This window comes from Pseudonaja textilis, chromosome 3 (assembly GCF_049901715.1).
Source record: "Pseudonaja textilis isolate UNSWEBS1 chromosome 3, rPseTex1.2, whole genome shotgun sequence".
NCBI lineage: Eukaryota > Metazoa > Chordata > Lepidosauria > Squamata > Elapidae > Pseudonaja > Pseudonaja textilis.
The window spans coordinates 58,739,160-58,762,599 of record NC_141992.1 but is presented as its reverse complement, the minus strand read 5'-3'; the positions used below and the strand labels follow the sequence as shown (position 1 = coordinate 58,762,599).

At 38.1% G+C, this 23,440-nt stretch overlaps 1 protein-coding gene across 1 annotated transcript in view; it reads left to right on the top strand.

The window, feature by feature from the left end:
* The first annotated feature begins 343 nt into the window (after positions 1 to 343).
* TRABD2B (TraB domain containing 2B) overlaps positions 344 to 23,440 on the top strand; it is a 234,857-nt gene continuing 211,760 nt past the window's right edge. The window contains exons 1-2 of the mRNA XM_087928677.1: positions 344 to 907; positions 2,855 to 3,415. Coding sequence (XP_087784803.1) covers positions 782 to 907; positions 2,855 to 3,415 — 687 coding nt within the window. The 5' untranslated portion in view covers positions 344 to 781. The remainder of the gene's footprint in view (positions 908 to 2,854; positions 3,416 to 23,440) is intronic.

Here is a 23,440-nt window from a genome sequence, read left to right as displayed (position 1 = left end):
ATTTCCACCGCCACCCCTCCTCTGAGAGCCGGCCGAGCTTTGTTTGTGAGCCAAGCGCCCTCTGGCGGCGGCAGCTGTATCTTGCTTGCCTTTCACACGCGGGACGGGAAAGAAAAAGTTTGGAAAAGTTTTGGAAGTCGCGGTAAAGTGATGAGAGTGTGGTGGTTCGCCTCCCCACCCCCGCCTCCTGGCTTTTCCTAGCTGTGTGAGCGTGCGTGTGTGAAACCGACATGATGACATCCACAGTAGTGCCCGCCTTCCCGTGCCTGTTCAAATACCATTTTCCCTACATCTAACGCCATCGAAAAACTAGGATCCCCGCTACCTCCGCCGTCCCCCACCCCCCTTTCTCAGGGAAAGAGGGAGAGAGAGAGAGAGATCACTTTCTTTTCCCACCTCTTTCCTTCGAAGCGCCAAGGGAAAAATAGAAGACGGGGCAAACCCTCAGTAACTCTCGGCCAGCATAAAACGAATCTCCTCTGAAGTTACATTCGCTCCTCGAGCATGGTCGACGCTCAGGATCAGTATCGCCGAGGGCCCGCGAACCATCCTTGCGGGACCATTTAATACGGCCCCTTCCCCTCCTCCTCCTCCCCCCCACCCCCGCCGTCCCGCCAACCAGGGCAGCGGATGCGAACTCTCGTTTTTTTTTTTTTTTTTTGCACTTGTCAGATGCGGACGGGACATTGGCCGGCTGGGATCGAGACACCCGAGGCAAGCCGACCGGCGAAGAGTTCCTCTTAAAGCAGCCGGCAAGGCGGGTCCCCGGGGAAGGAAGAGGATGCAGCCCCACCTGGCGCTGATATGCGTTGCTGTGCTCGGGGGGGCCCTGCCGGCGTCGGCTCGACCCGAGCCCAGGAGGCGGCCACAGCAAAGGGACCCAAGGCGATGTGAGCTGCCCCGATCGGTGAGCTGGGCGAGGGAAGGAGGGAGGAGTGGAGAGAGGAGAAGCGCACGCGGCGGAGGAGGGGTGGGTGGCGGGCATTCCAAGTAAGGAGAGCCCGGGCAGCGCCACGTGCGGAATTCTCTTGGGATGATCCCCGAAGATGGGACCTCGTCAACCAGACGCTTTCTTCCCAGAGTCCCTCAAGCTTGGACTTTGCGTTTGGGGCCCTTAAGATCTGGGGGAAGCGGGCCTTGGTCCTGGGCCGCGCTGGCATCTCCAGCATCCCATCTCAGGTGGCCTAGCTGGGCTCTCTGGGGAGCCCTGCCTTTGGCCGGAAAAGCAGGACTGGAAGAGTCAACTGGATAAGAAGTTCAGTCCCTTCGGCCGCATCCAGCACACTGGGCTGCTTGACCGGGAAACGGTAGCAATCCTGTAGTCAAGCGGTAGACTTTTCCTCCCGGATAACCGCCTCTGCTTGCCAAGCATTGGAGCCTTTCCTATCTTTTTTTCAGGCATCTTCTGAAAAAAGTTTAGGCCATACCCAGATAGCTAATAATATAGGTACGATTATACTTATGTGTGCTGCTACTCTTATTCAGCAGAAGCAATGCGAATAACTCTTAGGGTCCTTCAGTCAACTTTTCCATGCTCCATAATTTGGATTTATTTAAACAGGGGCTTATTACCGGTGATATATAGTTTAGTAAAATAAAGGTAGCATAATTTACAGCAGAATGCCACCTATTCACTGTGCTGCCACTTTAAATAAGTTATAGTGCCAAACTGGGACCTGTCTTCATCCTGCCATGTCCTTCATTAGAAGATTTGGGCCACCTGTATTGTAGCGTCTCAGCCTAAGCTACCTCAGAGTTGTATTTAGGCTAGGCTGAAGAAGTAAATTACCCTGTATACACTGTTTTGTGATCCTAGAGAAAATGGGGCATCTCATTTGCAAAAACTCATGTGAGTGCAAAAACTCATGTGAATGGATTGTCTTGACCTTTAGAAGCACTGTGATTATTACCTGTATCATCTCCTGCCTCAGGTTATATGAAAGCCAGTGGAACTACACACTTGCTTCCACTTTAGGATCAAAAGACTTGCTTCTGACAGGAGTACAGGCGACATAAAATTAGTATGTATTACTGACAGATTATGGCTCTCTGGGACAATCAGCTAAGGGTTTACAGAATGTCTCTGCACCGTAAGCCCATGCAGACTGGATAAAAGAATTATTACAAGGTATCTCTTAAGTATACATTTCTGACCTGAAAGAAAATAAATCTGTTCCACTGAGTGCAGCTTTATATATGTGTCTAAGGTATATATATGTTCTGTCCAAACATGTACATATATAACAATGAACAACATGTACATATATAACAATGAACACATTTTTGCTTGTATTAAAGTATTTCTGTGGTTCCAAACATAAACAGAAGGCTGTTTAAAGTACAGTAACCTATAAAGAAGAATATTTGTAGCTCAGGGTTGAAATGAGGGGTCCTTGGTTCTCTCTGAGCTTGGTTGTTTTCTTGCAGACATTTCAATACCCAAAGTAGGTAACATCATCAGTGCAAGCTTAGAGAGTACCAAAAACAGTAACCTATTCTGTTGTTATAGCTCTCTTCATCTCAAAGAACAGTCCATTAGATGTTAAGGCATAATATATCAGTTAAGTGAGTTAACTCTGTAACTTGCTCCGCAACAGATACGTTTTACATTTGTTAAAATGTTTACTGAATTCAGTAGAAATGTTATAGCATAGGTAATATCAATAGATATTGCTTCAATATCTCGTAGGTTAGTATTATGTGAAACAATAGCCTCCAAATAAATCCAGAATAGGCGATAATCATAGTATATACCTGCATTTCCTCTCTACGTCATTTACTTTCTCCCCCCATATTTGGTTCACAGCGCTGTCCCTGATGCTGATTAGTTTCCTTTCTGATTTCTTTTGCTTAGCAAAGAGACCTGAACTCTTTCCTCTGGACAATCCGGAGAGATCCTCCTGCCTACTTGTTTGGCACCATCCATGTTCCTTACACACGGGTGTGGGATTTTGTTCCTCAGAACTCCAAAGCTGCTTTTCAAGCCAGCTCCAGTGTGTACTTTGAACTGGATCTCACGAACCCTTCCACTATCTCAGGCCTGGCCAACTGTCAGTTACTTCCTCATGGAGAGAATTTACAGGATGTGCTCCCCCAGGATCTCTACCATCGCCTCAAACGCCATCTTGAGTATGTCCGGTTGATGCTGCCTCACTGGATGACTCCGGATCAAAGGGGCAAAGGCCTTTATGCTGATTACCTTTTCAACGCCATAGCTGGGAATTGGGAACGCAAAAGACCTGTCTGGGTAATGCTGATGGTCAATTCCTTGACTGAGACGGACGTCCGTTCACGAGGAGTGCCGGTGTTGGACCTTCACTTGGCTCAAGAGGCTGAAAGGATGAAGAAAGGAACAGGAGCTGTGGAGAGAGTAGAAGAGCAATGTCACCCTTTGAATGGGCTGAACTTCTCTCAGGTAAGGGCGGTGTGTGTGTGTCTGTGTGTGTGTGACCTAAGATCTTTTAATTTTCCAGAGAGTGTCTTCCCTTTAAAATGAGCTGGCATTAGTTTGGGGCAGGCAGAAACTGCCAAACGAATTAATGCCAGAGGCTAATGCATCCTAGGTGTATATTCTTCAATGAACTTTCATGAAATACTTCTGTGAAATGTAGATTTGCGGGAGTACAGATAATTGTTTTTCCTCTTTAGATAATGTGATAACTGCAATAAAGTTACAACATGGAATCCTAGTGCTAGAACAACACTGAATACCTGCACAACCTAGGAATCAGATGTAAAGCCTCCTTGGTACATATGTCTTTTCTAAACAAGAATGACATGTGTGTTTAGGATAGAACTACAGTGTGATTTCTTCCATTATTTGCATGTATGGTTAAATATGAAAATTGATTTTTGAAGATAACCTTGAGGAGCATCTGGAAATCGGGTATGGTAGGAAAAACATCAATGCCGCAATGATGCTTTGGTTTTGAAAAGAATATCAGATGTGTAATATATGACACACACACATACACACACACACACAAATAAAATAGATAGGCAGCTAGCTCTTTCTGGGTGTGTCTTTCAATGAGCATTGATACTGGTGTCTTGGAGGTCAGGATTATTGTGTCAGATGCTTTACGTGCAACAGTGAGAAGCTACAGAAAATTGTCTGAAATGATGTCACTATACATGTTAATGACACACAGGGGAGAGAAAAATACAGCCATTTAGCCTGGATCTGCTCCATGCCAAGATAGAAAGCTCCTTAGCACCCCATGCATTCTGTGGAAAGACAGATGCTTTATATTTCGTCAAACTCATCTGGATCCAGTAGTGGGTTGCTTCCAGCTGTTGCATGTTGCATCTGAGCCTTTCTTCCATTGCTTCTGGGCCCACATGGTCTCACAGTTACCCCAGTACCTGTTTTAAAGGGATGTATGGAATAAGAATGTATGGAATCCAGTGCAATTCTATACACATCTAATAAGCAATAAGCTCAGTTGAATTCCTTCAGAGAACATACAGACAGGAGTGAATCTTCAATACAGGATATTTGCTGTTTTTATAGTTATGTAAAATGCTGGAGTGCTCCTGAAAGAATGCAGTTCCTAATTGTATTTGGAAAGGCCTTACATTCTCTACCAAAGAATGCTGATACAGTCTTGTTTTCTATTTCTAAATGTAGATGTTATCTGTATGTTATATATGTATACTGCAGTATATATGAGTCAAAAGAAATGCATTATTTTGGGCATTCATAAGGGTTGTGTTTCCTTATAACCAATCTATATTCATTTTGTGTGTGTGTGATAATATTGTTTATAGTAAATGCTATGATGTTAATTCATTTTTGTGTTGCATGTATATGTGTTTATGGCATTAAAATATGGATTGTAAAATTACGGCTGCTCTTCCTTTACAGCAAAACCAACATCATTAGACATCCGTTGTGCTCACAATCTAGATTTATCTCTTGATCTAGGTAATGGGCTTTATATGCTTCACTGAAGAATACATTGTCTATGAGATTTTGGATGGAGCACTGTTTTTCATTAAGCCCCTCTCCCAAAGGTCACCTCTAAAAATATGTAATGAGTGGATCATCCAGCCAAAAAAATAGATGGCAGGGTTGAAATTAAATGGGAAAAATATTCTAACAGATTTGTTTTGTGGTTCCTTGTTTGTCCAAATAGTTTCAATTTTGATACAGTCACAGAAAAAAGTATGTGTGAAAACAGTCAGGTCTTTTCTTAGAAAATGTTATAATTATCTGTTAAAGGAGAAGTACGGAATTCATGCCCTTTGGATTTTGCTTGACTAGAGTGGGTTGTCTACAGTATATTGATAACAAGGAAGGTGAGACTTATTTGATTCTCATTTTTCTTATCCATTAACCATATTGTTGGTGTCCATAGAAGCTGAAAGCATGAAAGATCACAAATTTTCTACCTTGGCTTAAAAGACTTATTAGGAATCCTTTTCAAGTGAGGGGTTTAATTCCAAGCACAACTTTTTTTTCTCAATTGGTTATAACAATGCATTGAGGGAATATTGCTAGATATTCTCCCTTATGAACTGTTGGCTGGGCTGTCAACCAATGATGTACATTTTTGCCATCTAATCCCAAAGATTCTCCTCTAAGCAAATGCATTTTTACATCTGGAATTCAAATCCATTTTTGTCCTGTTCTGGAATTACAAGAAAATAGGGCTATGCAAAGGTTTAAAATAGGCTTTGCTGTTTCAGTAACAGTTTTAGTATTGGCACTGTAGAATAAATATTTTCAGGATTTGAAGGGTGTTAAGCAGGGATGGGATTCAAATTTTTTAACAATTGGTTCTGTGAGTGTGGCTTGATGGTCATGTTATTGGCTGGGCGTGGCCAACTCAATATCACTCACATTGAAGTAAGAGGGAAAGAAAACTTCAGAGAGGTTCCTGAGACAGGAAGTCTAGTCCTGCCAAGAACGTAATAAGGGTTAATGGAGAAGCAGTTTCTCTAAGCAACACCAGAATGTTTCCTTCCTGCCTTCCCTACAGGATTAGGCCAGTAATTTCTTCTAACAACTGGTTCTCCGAACTGCTTAGAATGTTAACAACCGGTTCTAGCGAATAGGTGCGAACTGGTAGTTAATGGAATTACAAATCTGTTCATCAATTTGATTATCTGTATGCAGTGAATATCTATTGCAAAATGTTAGTTCCATGTATAAAAGAACTTTTAAAAAATGACTAGAAGAAGTCCAACCAATCAGTAGCAACTGATGAATCTATGTTCTTTAGCCTACTTGTTACAAAGTGAACAAAATATTTGTGACAGTTTCATTGAAGAGTTAATGTTCAGATTTCTATTTTAAATGCAGACTGCAGTACTTGAAATCAAGTTCACAATAATTAGTAGAGACTCACAGTGCTGCTTATGATGCTGGCATCTCTATCAGGTCAAATAGTACTTAAATCTTTTAAAAGTCCTTCATAAAAATGTACAGTGGGAAAAATTTCAAATCTGAACTACATAACATATTTTTGTGGCTCTAAGGATGAGCTCTATTTTAATCTCTCAGGATGAGAACTAATGCTAGTTTAGATTTCTTCTCCCCGAGAGTCTGATTTTAACTCTGCACATCATTATTCCTTTACTTTTCTTTGCATTTTTCTTCATAATAAAGGGAGAAAAGATTAAATGCTCAAAAGAGAGCTTTGGTTTTATAAATCCATTACTTCCAGACTCATTGATTTGGGATAGTTGAGCAATTACTGTCATTCACAAGCCAGTGTCTTTCAGATTTAAAGATACCTGGATAGTTTTTACTTTGGCTGATGAATGCAGATCATCCTAAGGTGGATGCTGTGTTTTTGTTTTTATTACAAGTCCTTTATGGAGTAAAATTGACATGGTAGCAGAATTAATGTGTAAGCGGGCATCTGAAAGATACATTAAAAAACCACAGACAGTCTTGCTGACAGCAATAGAAGAAAAATAAAAATAAAAGATAGCTAAAAAGTCTTTTCTATCATTTTCGTACCGCATTCTAAGAGCCGATTGGCTGGCCTTCACAGCTGGCAAATTGTTTAAAAGGAGCAATTTCTAATGTTATCATTTGGTCTAGCAATTCTGCTGTTGGTTTTACTGTTATGGCCTTAATTGAAAGGAGGGGATTATGATGAACAAGATTTCCTCTCTAAATCCTGAATCTCGGGCCTTTTTCTAAGAAACATATAATTAGTGGTATTAATGGTAGAAATTAGAAATTGACCAGAATTTGTTTTCCAGTGGTATGTCTAGGTTGATGGGAACAACATCTGTGATCATTTACAACATTGAATCTGTTCTGAGCATCAGTAGGATTCTTTTTAACCTGCTTTAAGCATTACTTTAATTGCAGTATGTGTTACTTACAAAATTTGGAAACAAGGTCCCAGAAGACATGCTGTAGTGAAATGTTCTTAGGCATATCCTTTCAAGAATTTCTAAGAGGGAGCAAGCAGTTTGCTCTTTTTCCTAAATGTTTTTTTTAGCTTTTTTACCCCTTTCCCATCTTTATATTACACTACTAAAATACTAAATGGGATACTACAAAATATCAGTGTATCCAATATTGAATTCTTATGCCTTCTGGAAAAATCTGAAGATGTTTCAAAGGAAAATCTTTACTTTGCAATTAAATTGCTTTGTTTTATTCGCAATTAATATACATTTATTTATTCATTTTGTTCTGGGTCTGCCTTCAATTTTTCAAAACCTTCATTAGCATTTGAAGAGGGCATGTAAAGTTTTGATTCAAAGATTATGGTAAAAATTTAACAAGCCATAGTGGCCTAATTCACTTATGCTAAGACATAAACCATGATTTACAAGCTTAATGGCTGAGTTCCTGTGTTAAGCTAAAGCCAAACATACCATGCACCAGTTTAAGACAACATATTCTGAACAGAAAATTACATTTTCAAAATAAATTCCTTTACATCATTAAGTTGTTTCTGATGTCTTAGTGTACTGATCTGAACCCAGAGGGACTTTGTTCTAAACATTCCTTGGTTTGCTTACATAAAAGACCCAATTGAATTGTATCTTTTGTGCAGCAAATAGAAAAAAACAATAACAACAGCACAGTATCCCAAGGATCTTTTTTCTAGTTTTCACTTCATTTTATATGGAAGAAAATCTTAGCCAAAAACACACCAACATTTCAGCAGCAAAACCACTCAGTGTTGCTGCCAAGAATATAATATGGGCATAGTCTATTCAGCTCAAGGGAGAATTTTAATAGGATCCTATTCAAGTCCCATTGGAATTAAGGGGATTTATTACAAAATAAGCTTGCATTGGATTCTGCTTCCTGACTGGGCCCAGATTTCGGCTATCTTTCGATGTTTATGAGTCTGTGGTGTGTGTGTGTGTATGCAACAGTGAAAAATGTATGTGTGGCAGAATGGTTTGTACATGAATATGAATATGGATATCAACTTTACTTTCCAAATAAATTGCTTTGTTTTATTAGCAATTAATATACATTTATTTATTCATTTAGCTCTGCCTTCTTTTCAGAGTGTGGCCTTTGTTTGATATTTCATATGTGTAACAAATATATATCACATGCACATATTTGCTAGGAGTAAATAATTATCAGGATTGTTTGCAAGGGAAGTTGGGAACCATAGATAATAATCAAGAGAGGCTGGTGGTATAGAGGATTTTTGTCTGTTTAGAAGCTAACAAGCAAATGATTCAGAAGATGATGTTGAAAAACTCTTTAATAGTGAGAAAATTATGTTCATGTAGAAAACTGTTCATGTAGTCATAAAGAGTCAAGCATGATTGAGGCTATTTTACTATTGTGGAAGAATAAATGAACTCAACCAGCACCTTAAATTGCACCCAGAAGTCATTGGCATCTGGTGGAACTCATGGAGTAGTGTGTTACCTGGCCAAAACAAGTTATGCCCATAACTACCTGCCCCACTGCTGCTAGACCAACTGAAGCTTCTGCATGCTCTTCAGGGGCAGACATATATACAACATGTTGTAGTGGTGTTGTGGTTAGCCGGCAGCAGATGCAGGTGGCTGCGGAGAGCGAGGACTCTGATAAAGGGCCAGGACCATCAGGGAGTGGACTGCTGCCTTCAGAGATTGTGGGGACTGGCAGCAGTGATGAGGAGGTTCCTGAGGAGCCTGTGCCAAGTGCACATGCACGAGGATTGCTTGGAGGAAAGAACAATTACAGCAGCACAGGAGACTTGGGAGTAAGGCTGCAAGGTAATGGCCCCTCCCTCAAGAGGATAAAAGCCAGGTTTGGAAAAGCGTTCTTTGCAGACAGCAAAGAAGCTCTTAAGCTCAACTGGTGGACATCTTAGTTCATATTTGGAGAATTTGGAAATTAGTTCTTATCTCTGGGTTGTTGGCAGCCTTGACAAACAACTTGGCAAGGTTCTTTCTTGTCGGAGCTAATTAGTGGAAAGAAGCCTTCAGAACAGAATTTGTTATTAAACCTTAAAAGGTGGGGGCTGCTGCCTTTGTCTGTGTTTGTTCTTTGGGAACCCAGTTGGGTCAGAACAAGTGGTTCAAATGTAACTATGGATGGAGGAAATTTCAGTTTAAGTCTTTGCAGTTTTAAAACAACCTTGAATATATGGATTTGCTTTGGAACATGGAACATTGAAGTCCAGTGGAGTTGGGTGGCTAAATAAACATAAATAAATAAATAAATAAACAAATAAATAAATAAATAATAAAATCAAGATATAACAAATTTAGATAGATGGCTTTTTATTTAACATCAGATAATGACCAATAAGAGTGAGCGTCGATATAGTGGGTTGAGTTAATTTTAAGACAGACATTTATATAGCCCAGGCATTGGCAGGGATGAACAAAGATTTATATAAATTTTGCAGAAACAAATGTAAATACATGGATACTAATTTAAAATATATCGTAATTATGTGAATAAAAATGACATCTGTCTTCCATTAGTACGAGAGTGTGACTAGGCGTTCTATGTATATGCCGAATACTATTTGTGTTTCCACTGTGGATGTCAATGCTGTCCATAATTCTTTTCCTTTAAATGGGACGTGATTGTTCAGCTTCACAAATAGAGGGGTACTGCTCTTTGTGAGTCCATTTTCAGAGGGATCACAAAACATCCTAACAAACATGATACAGGTGACTTGCAGCCATAATGCATTATTGCATGGATTGTTTTCCTCCTTTTATTATTTTCCCTATTACTAAGCTGCTCTGAATGCATGCAGGGTGCAAAAGAGTTGCTCATGGCAGGTACTTGGAAGGGCAGGGCTTTCTCTCTATTTCTCCTGCTGGGGGATTGTATTGGAGGGGGGACGGGGGGAGGAAGGGAGGGAGGGAAAGGATTGGAAAAGAGTATGAAAGCAATAATTAATATTTCCCTCCCTAACACTCCTGAGATCTGTGTTATATTTTCAAGTAGGAAAACAGAAGGATCTGGGAACATACATATACATATACACATACACATACATATATAAGTTAAACCTATTATATGGGAGCATAAATAGATCCTTTTCAATGCAGGACTTAATTATCTCCTGTGGACATCCTTCTTCATATTCCTATAGAAGCCCAGTTAGTATTTATCCTTACCCTCTTTTTCATAGTTTACAATTGTTTCCCAATTTGTTGAATGTGTGGAAGGTAGGGGAAGATCTACTGTATTTTAGACATAGGATTTACACCTGGAATTACACATTCCGAACATGCCTAGTTTCACAGTGTAATTTTTTATTTGTTCTGCCACTTCTGACTTCAGTATTTGTGACCTGTGGAATATAATTTCACTGTTTTATCTGTCAATAATTGCTTCTTTGATTTCATGTAAGCTCCAGGTTGGATCATCAAAGATAGTACTTAACTTGTTTGCTATGAGCCTCTTTCAGTCACCTTTACTTTTTCCAAGGAGCAGGAATGTCCCCTCTTTATCCTCATTTTTGTATTTTGGATCTAAGCTTTAGCTTCATTGTTAGTGTTTCTTATGAACGGTGTGACTTTACTTCAACCAACATTGTATGGTGTGTATTTCTTGTGTATTATCAACTGTTTTCTCCAACATCATATTCAAAGCATTAATTTTTCTTCAATCATTCTGATGGTCCAGCTTCTTCAGCCTTCTGTTATAACTGGGAAAACCACAGCCTTGACCGGATTATGGGATGTTAAGTAACTTTGGGAGCATATACAGGTAAAAATAATAAACCCAGAAGTGTCATCTGCTTTTAATTAGGTGCATACATGTCCCATGTCTAGTTGCCTCTTTCTGTAAAATCGTCTTTTAAAAATAAGAAGAAGAAAAGAAAATGTTGTGCAGCAATAGTCTTGGTGGATTTTATGTATTTATCAAATATGTACAGTAACCCATCTCACAAGTGTGAGTTATCCTATTAGTCACTTGTATCTGTAATTTTCTTCTCTAACTACGATCTATTTATAATCTTCTCTATCTATAATCTAATCTATGAGCTGTGGTGACTCAGTGGTTAAAATGCAGTATTGCAGGCTACTTCTGCTGACTGTCAGCTACCAGCAGTTTGGCAGTTTGAATCTCATCCGCTCAAGGTTGACTCAGCCTCCCACCCATGGGTGGGACCCTACCGGCATTACAACTGGTTCGGTGAGCACGCATTTTGCACATGTGCACCAAACACACGCAGTGTGCGCGTGTGCACTGTTGACAAATCAGCGGTTCCTGTAAGCATTCACCTTTTCCTGCTGACACACATGGCACCCAGCTGTGCCACACAAAGCAGCTGAGGTGGAAAAGGCAGGGAATAAAGATCAGCCTAGAGCCTGGGCTGGTGGGTGGGCCAAACAGAAGACCAGAAGATTGTTGCAGCAAACTGGTTCGGTCTCAGCTGCTCTTTGGAGCTACCAGTTCGGTAGAACCAGGCCAAACCAGTAGCATACCACCCCTGATCCCAACCTTCCGAGGTCAGTAAAATGAGGATCCAGATTGTTGGGGGCAATAGAATGACTCTGTAAACTGCTTAGAGGGGGCTGTAAAGCACTGTGAAGCAGTATATAAGTCTAAGTGCTATTGCTATTTCTGGTTTGATGTCTTGCATCAACTTTTTAGCTGGGATGCCAGAATATTTCTTGATGCCTTTGAGTAATGATCACTCACAACTTATGTCTTTCTCTTCCTTCTTTTTTGTATGATAGCCTTAACTTTGGGCAACCATGGATCCCTTCACCAGCTTCAATACATCATGCTATTCTATGGCTCAGAGAACCCAGGAGCTTTGTTTAACCTTTGAAATATTCATTCCATCCTTTGCCTTTAGCTTATTTTATTCCTGTCTGATTTTCGTTTTGCCGCTTTCTTTCATCTCCTATCACTGGCTCTTTGTAGCTATCCTTAATCCTCTTGCAGTTGGAGTTTAAGCCTTTTACCCTGTTGCTGCATTTTTCAAAATGAAACAAAATTGCCTTGCCGAGGGTTTGACATTAGCATCTTGATTTTTAAATCTGCCCATTGAATCCTTCTCCATGGGGAATACGTTTCTTTCCCCTTCAGTGAGAAAGAACTCTGATGGACTGAATGAGGCAAAACAAAGGACACTACCTAGTCTCTCTTTATTATTGTGTTTAAGTCATGAATTTGATTATCTAGATTGTATTATTCTATCCATGGCAAAGTGCAGTGGATTAGATTAAACCCAGAGGTAAAAGAAGGACTCTGTCTAGGGCCTGCCAGAATTCACACTTAAACCCTGTCTCCTTCCTCCTTTCTTAACTCTTAGATAGACAAATAAACATTGTCGCCTTGCTTTTCTGCTTCTTTCCCTGGCATTAAGTAGCAAGAGTGACTTTGTTAACTGTGTCAGTCTTCATTGCTCAGCTCCTGCTGTTCTATCAGATCCAGAGACATGGCAGCTCTGATTACTCCATTGATACAATTTCAGAGGCTGCAAGTGCTATTTAATGAAAGGCTGATGGGTGGCCCTTTGTGCTGGGTCTCTGAGCAGCAGGAAACATTCGTAGACACACATAGACCATATTTTGATCTGCCCTTTGGCTTCCTTTCTTTTCTTTCCCTCTCCTTATCCCTTTCAAAAAAAGTTTAACAAAAGACCGTACCCAGCAAAAGGTTTCTGTTGAGCAGACCTAAGAGTGGGCCCAGGGATTTCATGGAACATATTTGCAAGTGTGCCTAATGAAGGCTAGGAAACGGTAGTCTCTCTGCAAAAGGGTGCATGAGCCCTTAGACGTGTTCATTCCTAGTGCTTCACATCTCATGCAAAAGACTGAGTTGATGTGTACAGGAAAATTACAAATAGAACAGAATTAGAATTAGAATTAGAATTAGAATTAGAATAGAATAGAATAGAATAGAATAGAATAGAATAGAATAGAATAGAATAGAATAGAATAGAATAGAATTCTTTATTGGCCAAATGTGATTGGATATACAAGCAGTTTGTTTCTGGTGCATAAGCTCTCAGTGTACATAAAGCTATAAGTGATAAATCATGATCATAGTCATCATAAAAAAACATTCATTATAAATCATATGATAGAACATTTAGTGATAGTCGTAGGATACTAAATAAGCAATCAACATAAATCATACTAGGAAACTAAATAAAACAATATAAATCATAAAGATACAAGCAACAAGTTATAATCATAAGTAGAAAAGGAGATAGGTAATAGAAAAGATGAGAATAATAATAATAGTCATGCAGCCTTACTAAATAATTCAACAGTGTTGTGGGAACTTGTTTATTTAGCAGAGCGATGGCATGGGAGAAAAAACTGTCCTTGTGTCTAGTTGTTCTGACATGCAGTGCCTTATAGTGTCGTTTTGAGGGCAGGAGTTTTTTACATGCTTGTTCTTGTAAAGAACAAACACAACTAGCCCAAGATACATTTTGCCACATCAGAAATAGGAGACAAAAACACCTTCATTCCTGTACAGACTACCTGTAAAGTCTAAAAAAAAAAAAGTCTACCTGAGCTCGTATTTACATGAACAGACCTCTTATTGTGCAGGGTGAGGCAACTTCATGAGATAGCGGATGTGGGAACATGGCAGACGTGTGGTGGAAAAAAACATTTCTTTAGCGCTTTGGGGATAAAATTCATTTGCTGAACAAAATGGATTTTATATGGGGAACAGATGGAGGACACTATCTTGTCTTTTGACTTTTGGTGACACATCTTAGCCTTGGACAACTGAATCAGTATTAATGACAAGAATTACATCTTCTGTTGCAATTCAGGAAGACAGAAAAGGAGCAAAGGGCAAATCTAGTAGTTCATATCATACCTTTCTGTTGCTTTCTATGACTTTGACTTACAGCTGCAATTGAATCTAAAATATGGGTTGTAAGTTATAATGATCATAAAGTGGGTGATCAGGTGACTGCATCTGATTTTATAATTTTTTGTGCTGGTCATTAAGAGAAAGTTGCAGTTGTAAAGCGAACACCATAACTGCTAAGTGAACTCCATGGTCTTTAAGCAAACTATTGTTTGCTATGAAACTGGAAGCAAACACTATTGTTTGAGGGAAACTGGAAGTAAACACTATTGTTTGAGGGAAACTGGAAGTAAACACTATTGTTTGAGGGAAACTGGAAGTAAACATTTCCAACAAAACTGCATACGACTGTGGGATGTTTGATTGCTGAGCCATATGTCTTGGGGGCGGGGGCAACAGATGTTGAAACTTCAAATCCATATAGAAAGTCCTATTTTCAGGGTCTGTTGTAACTTTGAATGGGAGCCAAGAGACTAATTGTATATTTCCCATCTGAAGCTACTGCTTCAGTCAGCCTAGTGGCATTACCAGTCCGGAAAGCTGGCACTTATATTTTCCAAAAGGAGAGATCTCTGAACATATCAAATCTTTTAACCTAACCAATCACATCTCCTAGATTGAAAAGCACCATCCGAACCAAAATTCTTGTGCAGACATATCAAGAGATAGATTTTTGTGCCTTACTTTTCCTATCACAAATAGTGGACTTGAGTGGAAGCTGAGTGGATCCAATTATTACAAAAAGAAGGACTTCTAATTGTGAACCAAACCTTCCCTCTGTATGTTTATATGCTTATTTTATTAAATTTATTCTGGTTGCCCACTCCAGAAGATTCTGGGCAGCTTTCAATCTTCATAACAAGTAATTTGGAAAAATGATTCTCTCTGCTATCATTGGTAAGGTATGATTACCCACTACGAAAAATAATCTGAAATTATTATAGCAAGTTTATTGTATGCGCTGTGTTTAATTCAGCCTATTGCTGTATGAAAAAAAATTTATATTATCTCAGCTATAAACTTAGTCTAAAAGTATATAAGCATACTTTTCCACATACTCCATTTTGCTGGACCATTTATTTCAATGAACAAGAGGAGAGGAATTAAATCTGTGCTATTGGGTCCATTGGGAAGAAAGGAGATAGAACCTAATGAATATTTCTGCCCTCTGAACTTGTTTTTGACATGGGAAATAGTTTAAGGAATTACTAAAATACATAATCAAATAAATATAGTGCACATTACATATACAAAATGTGATGTACTTATCTGATTTAGCTCTTCATATCCTTATTTCTCTGAGTGTGAATTACAAATTTCATCCTGGAACCTAACTGACATTATGAACTTTGGCAGAAATTCCCTACAGCTGATAAAATTTACTGGAAAATCATCTGCACCTTTTCTTTTCTTTTCCCCCCAGGAAACCACTCTTGGACTATATATATAATATAAATCTGGGCAGTGATTGCTCTGCTTTGGTGCTTGTGCGCAGATTAGTGACTGTTAGGTCCATAGAAATAGCCCAATGCTTTAACTCTAAAAGAACAATATCATTTGCATGTGCACAGATAAGTACAGTATATATAGTCTATTTTTCTATGACTGTGTTTGGAGTAATAAACATTTATCTATTAAGAAATGCAGGTTTTTAACATTTGGGTATGTTTTTTATTTGCATACCCTATATCTTATAGTTGTCTGAAAGCTTGCTAGACCAGTCTTTTTTTTTTCTCAGCCCAATATTCCAGCTGAGGAATCTGTAATCATTGCAATGATTTAGATAAAATCTTCTTTTAACGTAGAAAATGCTAACTGAGGCTGATGAGAAAATGTAATTAATTAACACAATCAGATGGGTTATTTGCAAGGCAAAGGTACAAGTGGCAGCTTCATGCAAGTCTAATGTATATCATCACTTGTGGAAAAAATACACTTGGCCATATATTGAGAAGCTGGGTAAGACCATCAGTCAATGATCTCTCAAAGGGTTCTATTGCCAGACGTCATTTCTGTTATTTAGTTCCTGAAGCCAACCCACCCAATCCCTTTTACCTTTTTTGTTTTTTAAAAACCTGCACTTCATTTCTGGGTGATTAGAGAGGTAAACACTAAAAGCATGACTGCCTACATTATTTTTTAAAATATTTATGTATTTGTTCCAACATTCATTTTGGAAACTTGTAGCAAATGGCATTTTTGTAAGGCATAACCAGTTGCAGTGCTAGCTCTTGGTTCAAGATGGAATCTGACAATACTGTTAAGTTCGGAAAATGAGAGGCTGAACCAGGGCATGGTGCAACAATACTTTATTTGAGTAATAAAGGACTGAGCGTGCTAGCCAAGCCTGGAACTGGCTCGCAGCGATCAGCGACTGGTTGGACCCCGCAGCCTGCTTTTATAGCTGGCTGCTGGGGAGAACCAACCAATGAGAGGGGGCAACCGCCCCCGCAGCGCAAACGGACCTGGGTGGGAACTTCTTTCAGTTCCAGGGACATAACAAATACATAGGGTGATACAGCCTTCATAAAATGTGACATTAAGCAGCTTTAAACATAGGAAGAACTAGGAGGCTAGGAGAGAAGAGAAAAGGAGAGAGAGAGAGAGGAAAAGAGAGAGGAGGAAAAAGAGAAGCAAGATTATTTTTTGAGAAACCTTAGTATTATGCACACTGTTGCTTGAACAGTCTCAACGGACACTGATAGTCCTTGGTTTGTTTTCTACAATGAAGCACATTTTATCTGCCTTTGATGTTTTTAACAGACATTGGTCTTTATAGGTGGAAACATGAGAATAGAGAAGGAATATTTATTTTACATTAGGCGCATATAATGGTTTCACTATGCAAAGGATGCAAAGTCAGCAAAGGGAATGAGGAAAGTGAGAATGAATAGAGAAACTGCAGCTTTGTAGTTACTGGAAGATTTTGTAGGTTTGTTCTGGAGCTGAATACTGTAACTTTAAAAAATGAAGCAAAAAGCAAATTGTATTCCACCAAGGAGGCGTTTGTAGGACAGGTCAGCAAGCCAGTTAAGATGAAATAATTTGCTTTATACATGAGCTTATAGAAACTGAAATTATTGATTAACTTAAATGGAATTGGTATAAAAATCAAAATTGTCAAATTGTAGAACTGCCTAGTGACAAGACTGAGACATTCATGCATGTTTAATCCTGAGAGCTACTACACTTCATCTAATATTGCCTTTATAACAAAGTGGCTTTAATGAAAGAGTATCAGATCGAATTCTCTGGAACTGAGATGAAATTGTTTCTTAGTTTAACCCATTTCCAAAAGTATGAAGGGAGCCATATTTCTTTCTGTATTTAGAAGAAACCTGGAGTAAATGAAGAGTTCAACACAGACAACTGTAATAGTCAGATACAGGACACCTTTCTGTTTTTTAGTTCTTGGAAATTACACATCCTTCTGTGAATCTCCATTCTTCTCTGGCTCCCTCCAGGCTTCATGATAAGTAGGTATAATTGTGTGTATTCACTTGTCAAAATGTGCCAGGATTCCATTTGAAAGCTTAGTCTCTACATGATTGCCTCTTGAGATTCTTAACTGGAAGAAAGAGCAATATTATTGTTTCAGGTAGTAGCATGACTCCACTTCTGGTTTCCCTATCTGGCATCTCTTTTATTCTTTTTAATCTGGTTTATATCTTAGTCTTTGAATCTCTGGGTCTTTATCAAGGCAACAGCTTCCTAATTCTTCCTTATTTGTTGTTGCTTCTTGCATGTCTTCCTGACTTGTTTTGTGTTTTACCTCTAGCTCTCTCTTCTTATTTAAAGAGAATTCTGGATGTCTGGTCTCAGTCTTCATATGGATAGATGAAATTTGTTTATTTTGATTTTGTAATAGTTTGGGTTTTTTTTGTTTGGAATTGTTTAAAAAATCTTTTCCCCAACATTCCCAAAGGTTGGAACAATTCATCTTGAAAAGCTTAACTATTGTCATCAGCCCTCTTGGTTGTATATTTCCTGCTGAGATATTTGAGTGTAATGCTTCCTACTTTTTTTTATCTCTCTGTAATGGGCCCACCACAGTTTGCATTCTCTGAGAAAGAAACCAAGCTATAAATGAAGCTAGTGATCGCTGTATCTTCGTCTTCCTTTCCCCCCTTTAAGTGAAAGTAGTAAGCCAACTACTTTTTTAAGTAAGTAGTGGAGAAAGTGGCCAGTTTTAAGTTTCTGGGTGTTACCCTAAAAGAGGACCTGACCTGAGGTGCTCACATTGCAGCACTGGTCAAAAGGGCCCAGCAGAGACTATACTACTTGAGACTTCTCAGAAAACAATAACTGAATGAAAAACTGCTGGTGACCTTCTCCTGCTGCACCACAGAGAGTATCTTAACTTACTGCACCACTGTATGGTTTGCCAATTGCACAGTGGCAGATAGGAAAGCACTCCAGAGGGTTAACATCATTGCCCAGAAATCACTGGTTGCCCTCTCCCCTCTTTGGAAAAGCTTTATAGCTCCCACTGCCTTAAGAAGTTCAAAATATTCTCAATGATCCATCTCATTCTGGGAACCCTTTTTTTGAACTATTACCATCTGGCAGATGGTACAGAATAATGAAAACAAGGACAAATAGGCTGAAAAACAGCTTCTATCCCAGGGCAGTAGTTCTTTTGAATTCTGCTGTATTGGTGCGGTGTCGGGGGGTTTTGGTTCAGTGTGTGGAGGATGAAGGATGTTTATTTTCGTGGTCATGGTCATGATGTACACTGAAGATGGTGTTTGATTTCGTTGTTACCAGGTGCAATGACAATAAAGTAAACTAAACTAAAACTAAACTGATTTAGCACAGGTTTACTATGCACCATATTAAAGGACAGTTGGAACTCTTAGCTGCTGACATAGTCTATAGCTTATTTATCAGTCTGAAGAATTGTTTTAAATATTGAATGCAGCACTGATATCCTGCTTAAAGCGTGATGTATGATTAATCAGGCCAAGGGGTTGGAGAATAATCCTCATCTACTTTTTGTCTGAAAACGTGAAAGTATTGCAAACAGCACTGAGTGTTCCTACCACCACTGACTGGCCTTTATTTTCACATCCTCTCTGGTTCCTCTTTCAGGCCTTGGTACTTCTCCAGCTTCTCATCCTTCTTCTTCATGATATTGCTGTTACTTGATACAGCTATATATATATATTGTCACCTTTGAACTGAGTTACTCTCAGTTAATTGGATGGAAATGATAGGCAAGAGTAACCATCATCTAAACATCGGTGATATTTTAATTCTCTAAATATCATAGATTGAAAGGCATAGGGAGAAGTTCAAACTTGAAACCTTAGATGTATAGTGGCTGACAGTACAACAGAAATCCATAATAGCCACCCTTTGTCCAAAACAAACCAGTCATTGTAACTTTGTGATTTCTACAGCCATTTCACATACTTGATCTAAATTTATGAACTAGATTTCTTCAAGAATGTCCTTACTGGAGCTTCCTTCAACTCTGAATAAAAGACAATTTGATATAAATTCAGAATTTAAATTAGTGTAAATTTTCACACTTCTGTTCCTTCTGTCCAGTGGTCTAGAGCAGGGGTCTCCAATCTTGGCAACTTGAAGACTTGTGGACTTCAACTCCCAGAATTCCTTTGCTTTGCTTTGCTGGCTGAGGAATTCTGGAAGTCCACAAGTCTTCAAGTTGCCAAGGTTGGAGAACCTGGTCTAGAGCTCTATCTATGACTGATAACTTCTGATAAAAAATGAATAACTATAAACCAGCTGACACTGGCTGTTGTTATAATATAGGGCCAGTTTGCATTTGTCATATTTCTGCTCCTTGGAGCATCTTTTTTCTGCCTCCTTTTTAAATGTCCAAACAGCTTGTCTCTGTGTTTCTTGTCTCACATCTATTTATGCTACAGCTGCTTGGCAGAAACCAGTGCCATAACTAATGACAGGGATGTTCAAAAGGATTTAATAGGCCCCTTTTTTAACAGTTTTAATGTTTGTGTTAATCGTGTTTATTGTCTAGCACATGGTGGTTTGTTCTTGTTTTGCAGAACTGTCTCATTTTTTAAAAATAAAATGCAAACAAAAGTATTTGGAGATGTGGCAGCCAAGATAGTGATCCAGTGATAGTCTGTTCCAGTGATAAGATTAGCTCAAAGTAATAAACTCAAGACAGCATTTTCTTATTGTTTAACTTTCTGGTTTCTTCACAGCAAACTTTAAACTTTTTCCACCTTTTTCCACTTTGGATTGTTTAATTATTGTACAGAGTCACAATTATTCTATATATTACACATAATTGTATACTTATTATATACATTTATTTATTTAATGTACAGAATATCATATATGGACTAGCAATATACATATATTAATAGTTAACCTAGATTAGTAGAACACAACAAAACATAAATGTTAAAAAGATCTATGTTCAAATATCAATGTCTAGGCCATCTAGCCATTGAAGTCCAGCATCATTTATATTAAAAAAAAAAAATCAGATACCAGACCGGTATACACCCTCAGTTTATAGCCAGTCATGTCTACAGTTTGACATGGGATCCTGAATGCATATGTTGGATAATCTTTTTAATATTGTATGGTTATTTTTTATTTGTTTTTCCTCTATACCAACCAGAGTATCATTGTTGGAGTTTAGATCTATAAATCTAATAAATAATTTAATGCTAGCCTATACTTAATAAGTTATATATCTGAAGGCTCCCATCAACCTGTAAATGTGACTTTGAAATCAACCATAAATTTTTCCTCTCTCCCTCCCTCCAATCTATTACTTAGTGAAGAGTTTTGAAATTTAAAAGCTTACATTCTTTTGTGGGATTTTATTTAGTCCTAAAAAAGATATTAGATGCAGTTCCCAGGTTAAGAATGTCTGAACATACGAATAACTCTTATGTATGAATGGGTTGCCTATTACTAAAACTGGTGGATGCTGTTCTCCTATCTCTAGCTGATGAATTGAAGCTGCACAATGTTTTCGTGAACCAGTGAAGCTGTGCATTTTTCATATACTGACTTTTCCTGGTTTTCAGCAGTTCATGAAAGGAAGGAAAATGTTCATTCGTAAGTACCAGTTCCAACTTAGATAGAAATTCAACTTAAAGACAAAAATGGATCTCTTTATTAACATGTACCCTTTTCTGAGGTACAGAACAGCATCCAATTGTAGATCTCAAATGAGATATGATAGTTGTGATCAATTATTATAGTTAGTGGATTGTGTGTTTCCTAAAATAATGTTTCTATACCGCTTCTCTAAATTGGGATTCAGTGTTTATTAATGGTTTGCCACCTTTTTGAATTTCATCCAAAGGAAGGACTTGTAGAGGAAATGAAGCTCAGAAACATAGAACATTACTGTAAAGAAATTCAAGAAACAAACATTTTCCGTCTTGTTCTCCTGTAGCTATTTGTGTTCTTCAAGTTGCTCTGGAAAGTCAATGTAATTGTACCTTTTTGGCATGCTTTCCAATGAATCACCAGCATCAAATAATTTAGCTAACTATCTGTAAGAATGAAATGGAAAAGAAAACCGGCAAACAGCAATGCTATAACATCAGTAATTTTGAAAACAATGGGGTTTTTTTGTTGATAGATAAATAGACCATAATGCATTATACCAAGAGAAGGAAGCCCTAAGAAGAATTTCACTTGGACAATAATATTTATTTCTTGAATTTTTGCCTTTAATATTCTCATTCTCTCTCTCTCCCCCTCCTTCTCTCTCTCCCTCTCTTTCTTCCTCCCTCTCCTCTATTTCCCTCCCTTCCTCCTTCTCAATCTCTCTTCCCCTCTCTCTCCCTCCCTCTCCCCTCTCTCCCTCCCCCTCTCCCTCACACAAACATATGACATCTGCCTTTTGTGGTAATTATTATGTCTGATTTGCTTTTGCTAGTTTCTGAAAAGCCAAAAAATACTGTTATATTCTTATAGAGTAAAATATATGGTTTCTTCTGGAATTTTTGGACAGAACTAATGGGCACAGAATGCAAAAGAGAAATATGGTCTAGACTTCTGAAGAAGTAAATTGTTTATTTAAATAGGAATTTTTATAGGATGGAGGAATGATGTATCAAAATTTTAAATATGTTAAATGTGTTCCATACAACATGTACTGACATTTAAGCATTCCCTTAGGAATAGCGGCATGTTTAAAATGTGGACAGATTAATATCGGAAAAATCTATCCATGAGTATTTATTTAGAAAATATATCCCACCCACTCCCTTAATGATTGTGGGCAGCTTACAAAAACACAACTAAAATAATAATCTGGGTGAGAATGTTTAGAGTATATTGAATCAGTTGAAACAGAAAAGGAATAATTCTTTGCTAGCTGTCCAATGACTGTAGTGATACATAAAAATGCTGCAACTAATCCATAGCATGGTTGCCAAAATAAAAATATAGTTTCTCTTTTAAAAATATGTTTGCTTATTGTTTCCAAAAGAGTCTAGCATTTTAGAGTTGTAATGTATGTTCAGAAATACAACGATGGCTTAAACTATCAATCTGGAGCAATGAAAATGGGATTCGGGATATGTCAATTAAGCAGTAAATCACATGTTTATACTTATAACTATAGCCCTCCTTAATCTTCTTATTACCTTATTGAGGTTTTAATGTTTTTCTTGTTTAGGGCCATACTATATTGCTTGACTGTTTCTAATTATAAGTGAAACATAAAGCTATCCATTTTTGTCTTCTAATAATTACTTGGATTAGTAGTTCGCTTTGTGAAAGACTGGAAAGCACTGACTTGCTTTATATTTTGATCTTTATCTTAAAATTTTGTAATAGCTAAATTAAAGAAGTATTTATTTATATGAAAACAAATTGAGCCAAATAAAATAAAAACTCATGAAAATGTACTGCAATAGAGCCAAATGGGAGAAAAGGATACAGCTATGTTTCAAAAATCCTGCTTGGGTACCTTTGCAATTAAATATTACTTTCAGGTTGACATTTTCAGAGTTAAATTAAAGTGAAGATATTTCTATTTGCTACAAGCTTAAACATTTTGTTTGAGAACTAAATTGTAAATTAAAACTCCACTGAAATGAAAAGGAACTAAAGAAACTAACATGAATAAGAAAATAGATAAATTTTCCATTAAAATGGAAGTATTCACTGGAAGTATTTCCTTTTGGAGAAATTCATATCTCTTAAGAAACTTGAAACAAATTTTTGTATATA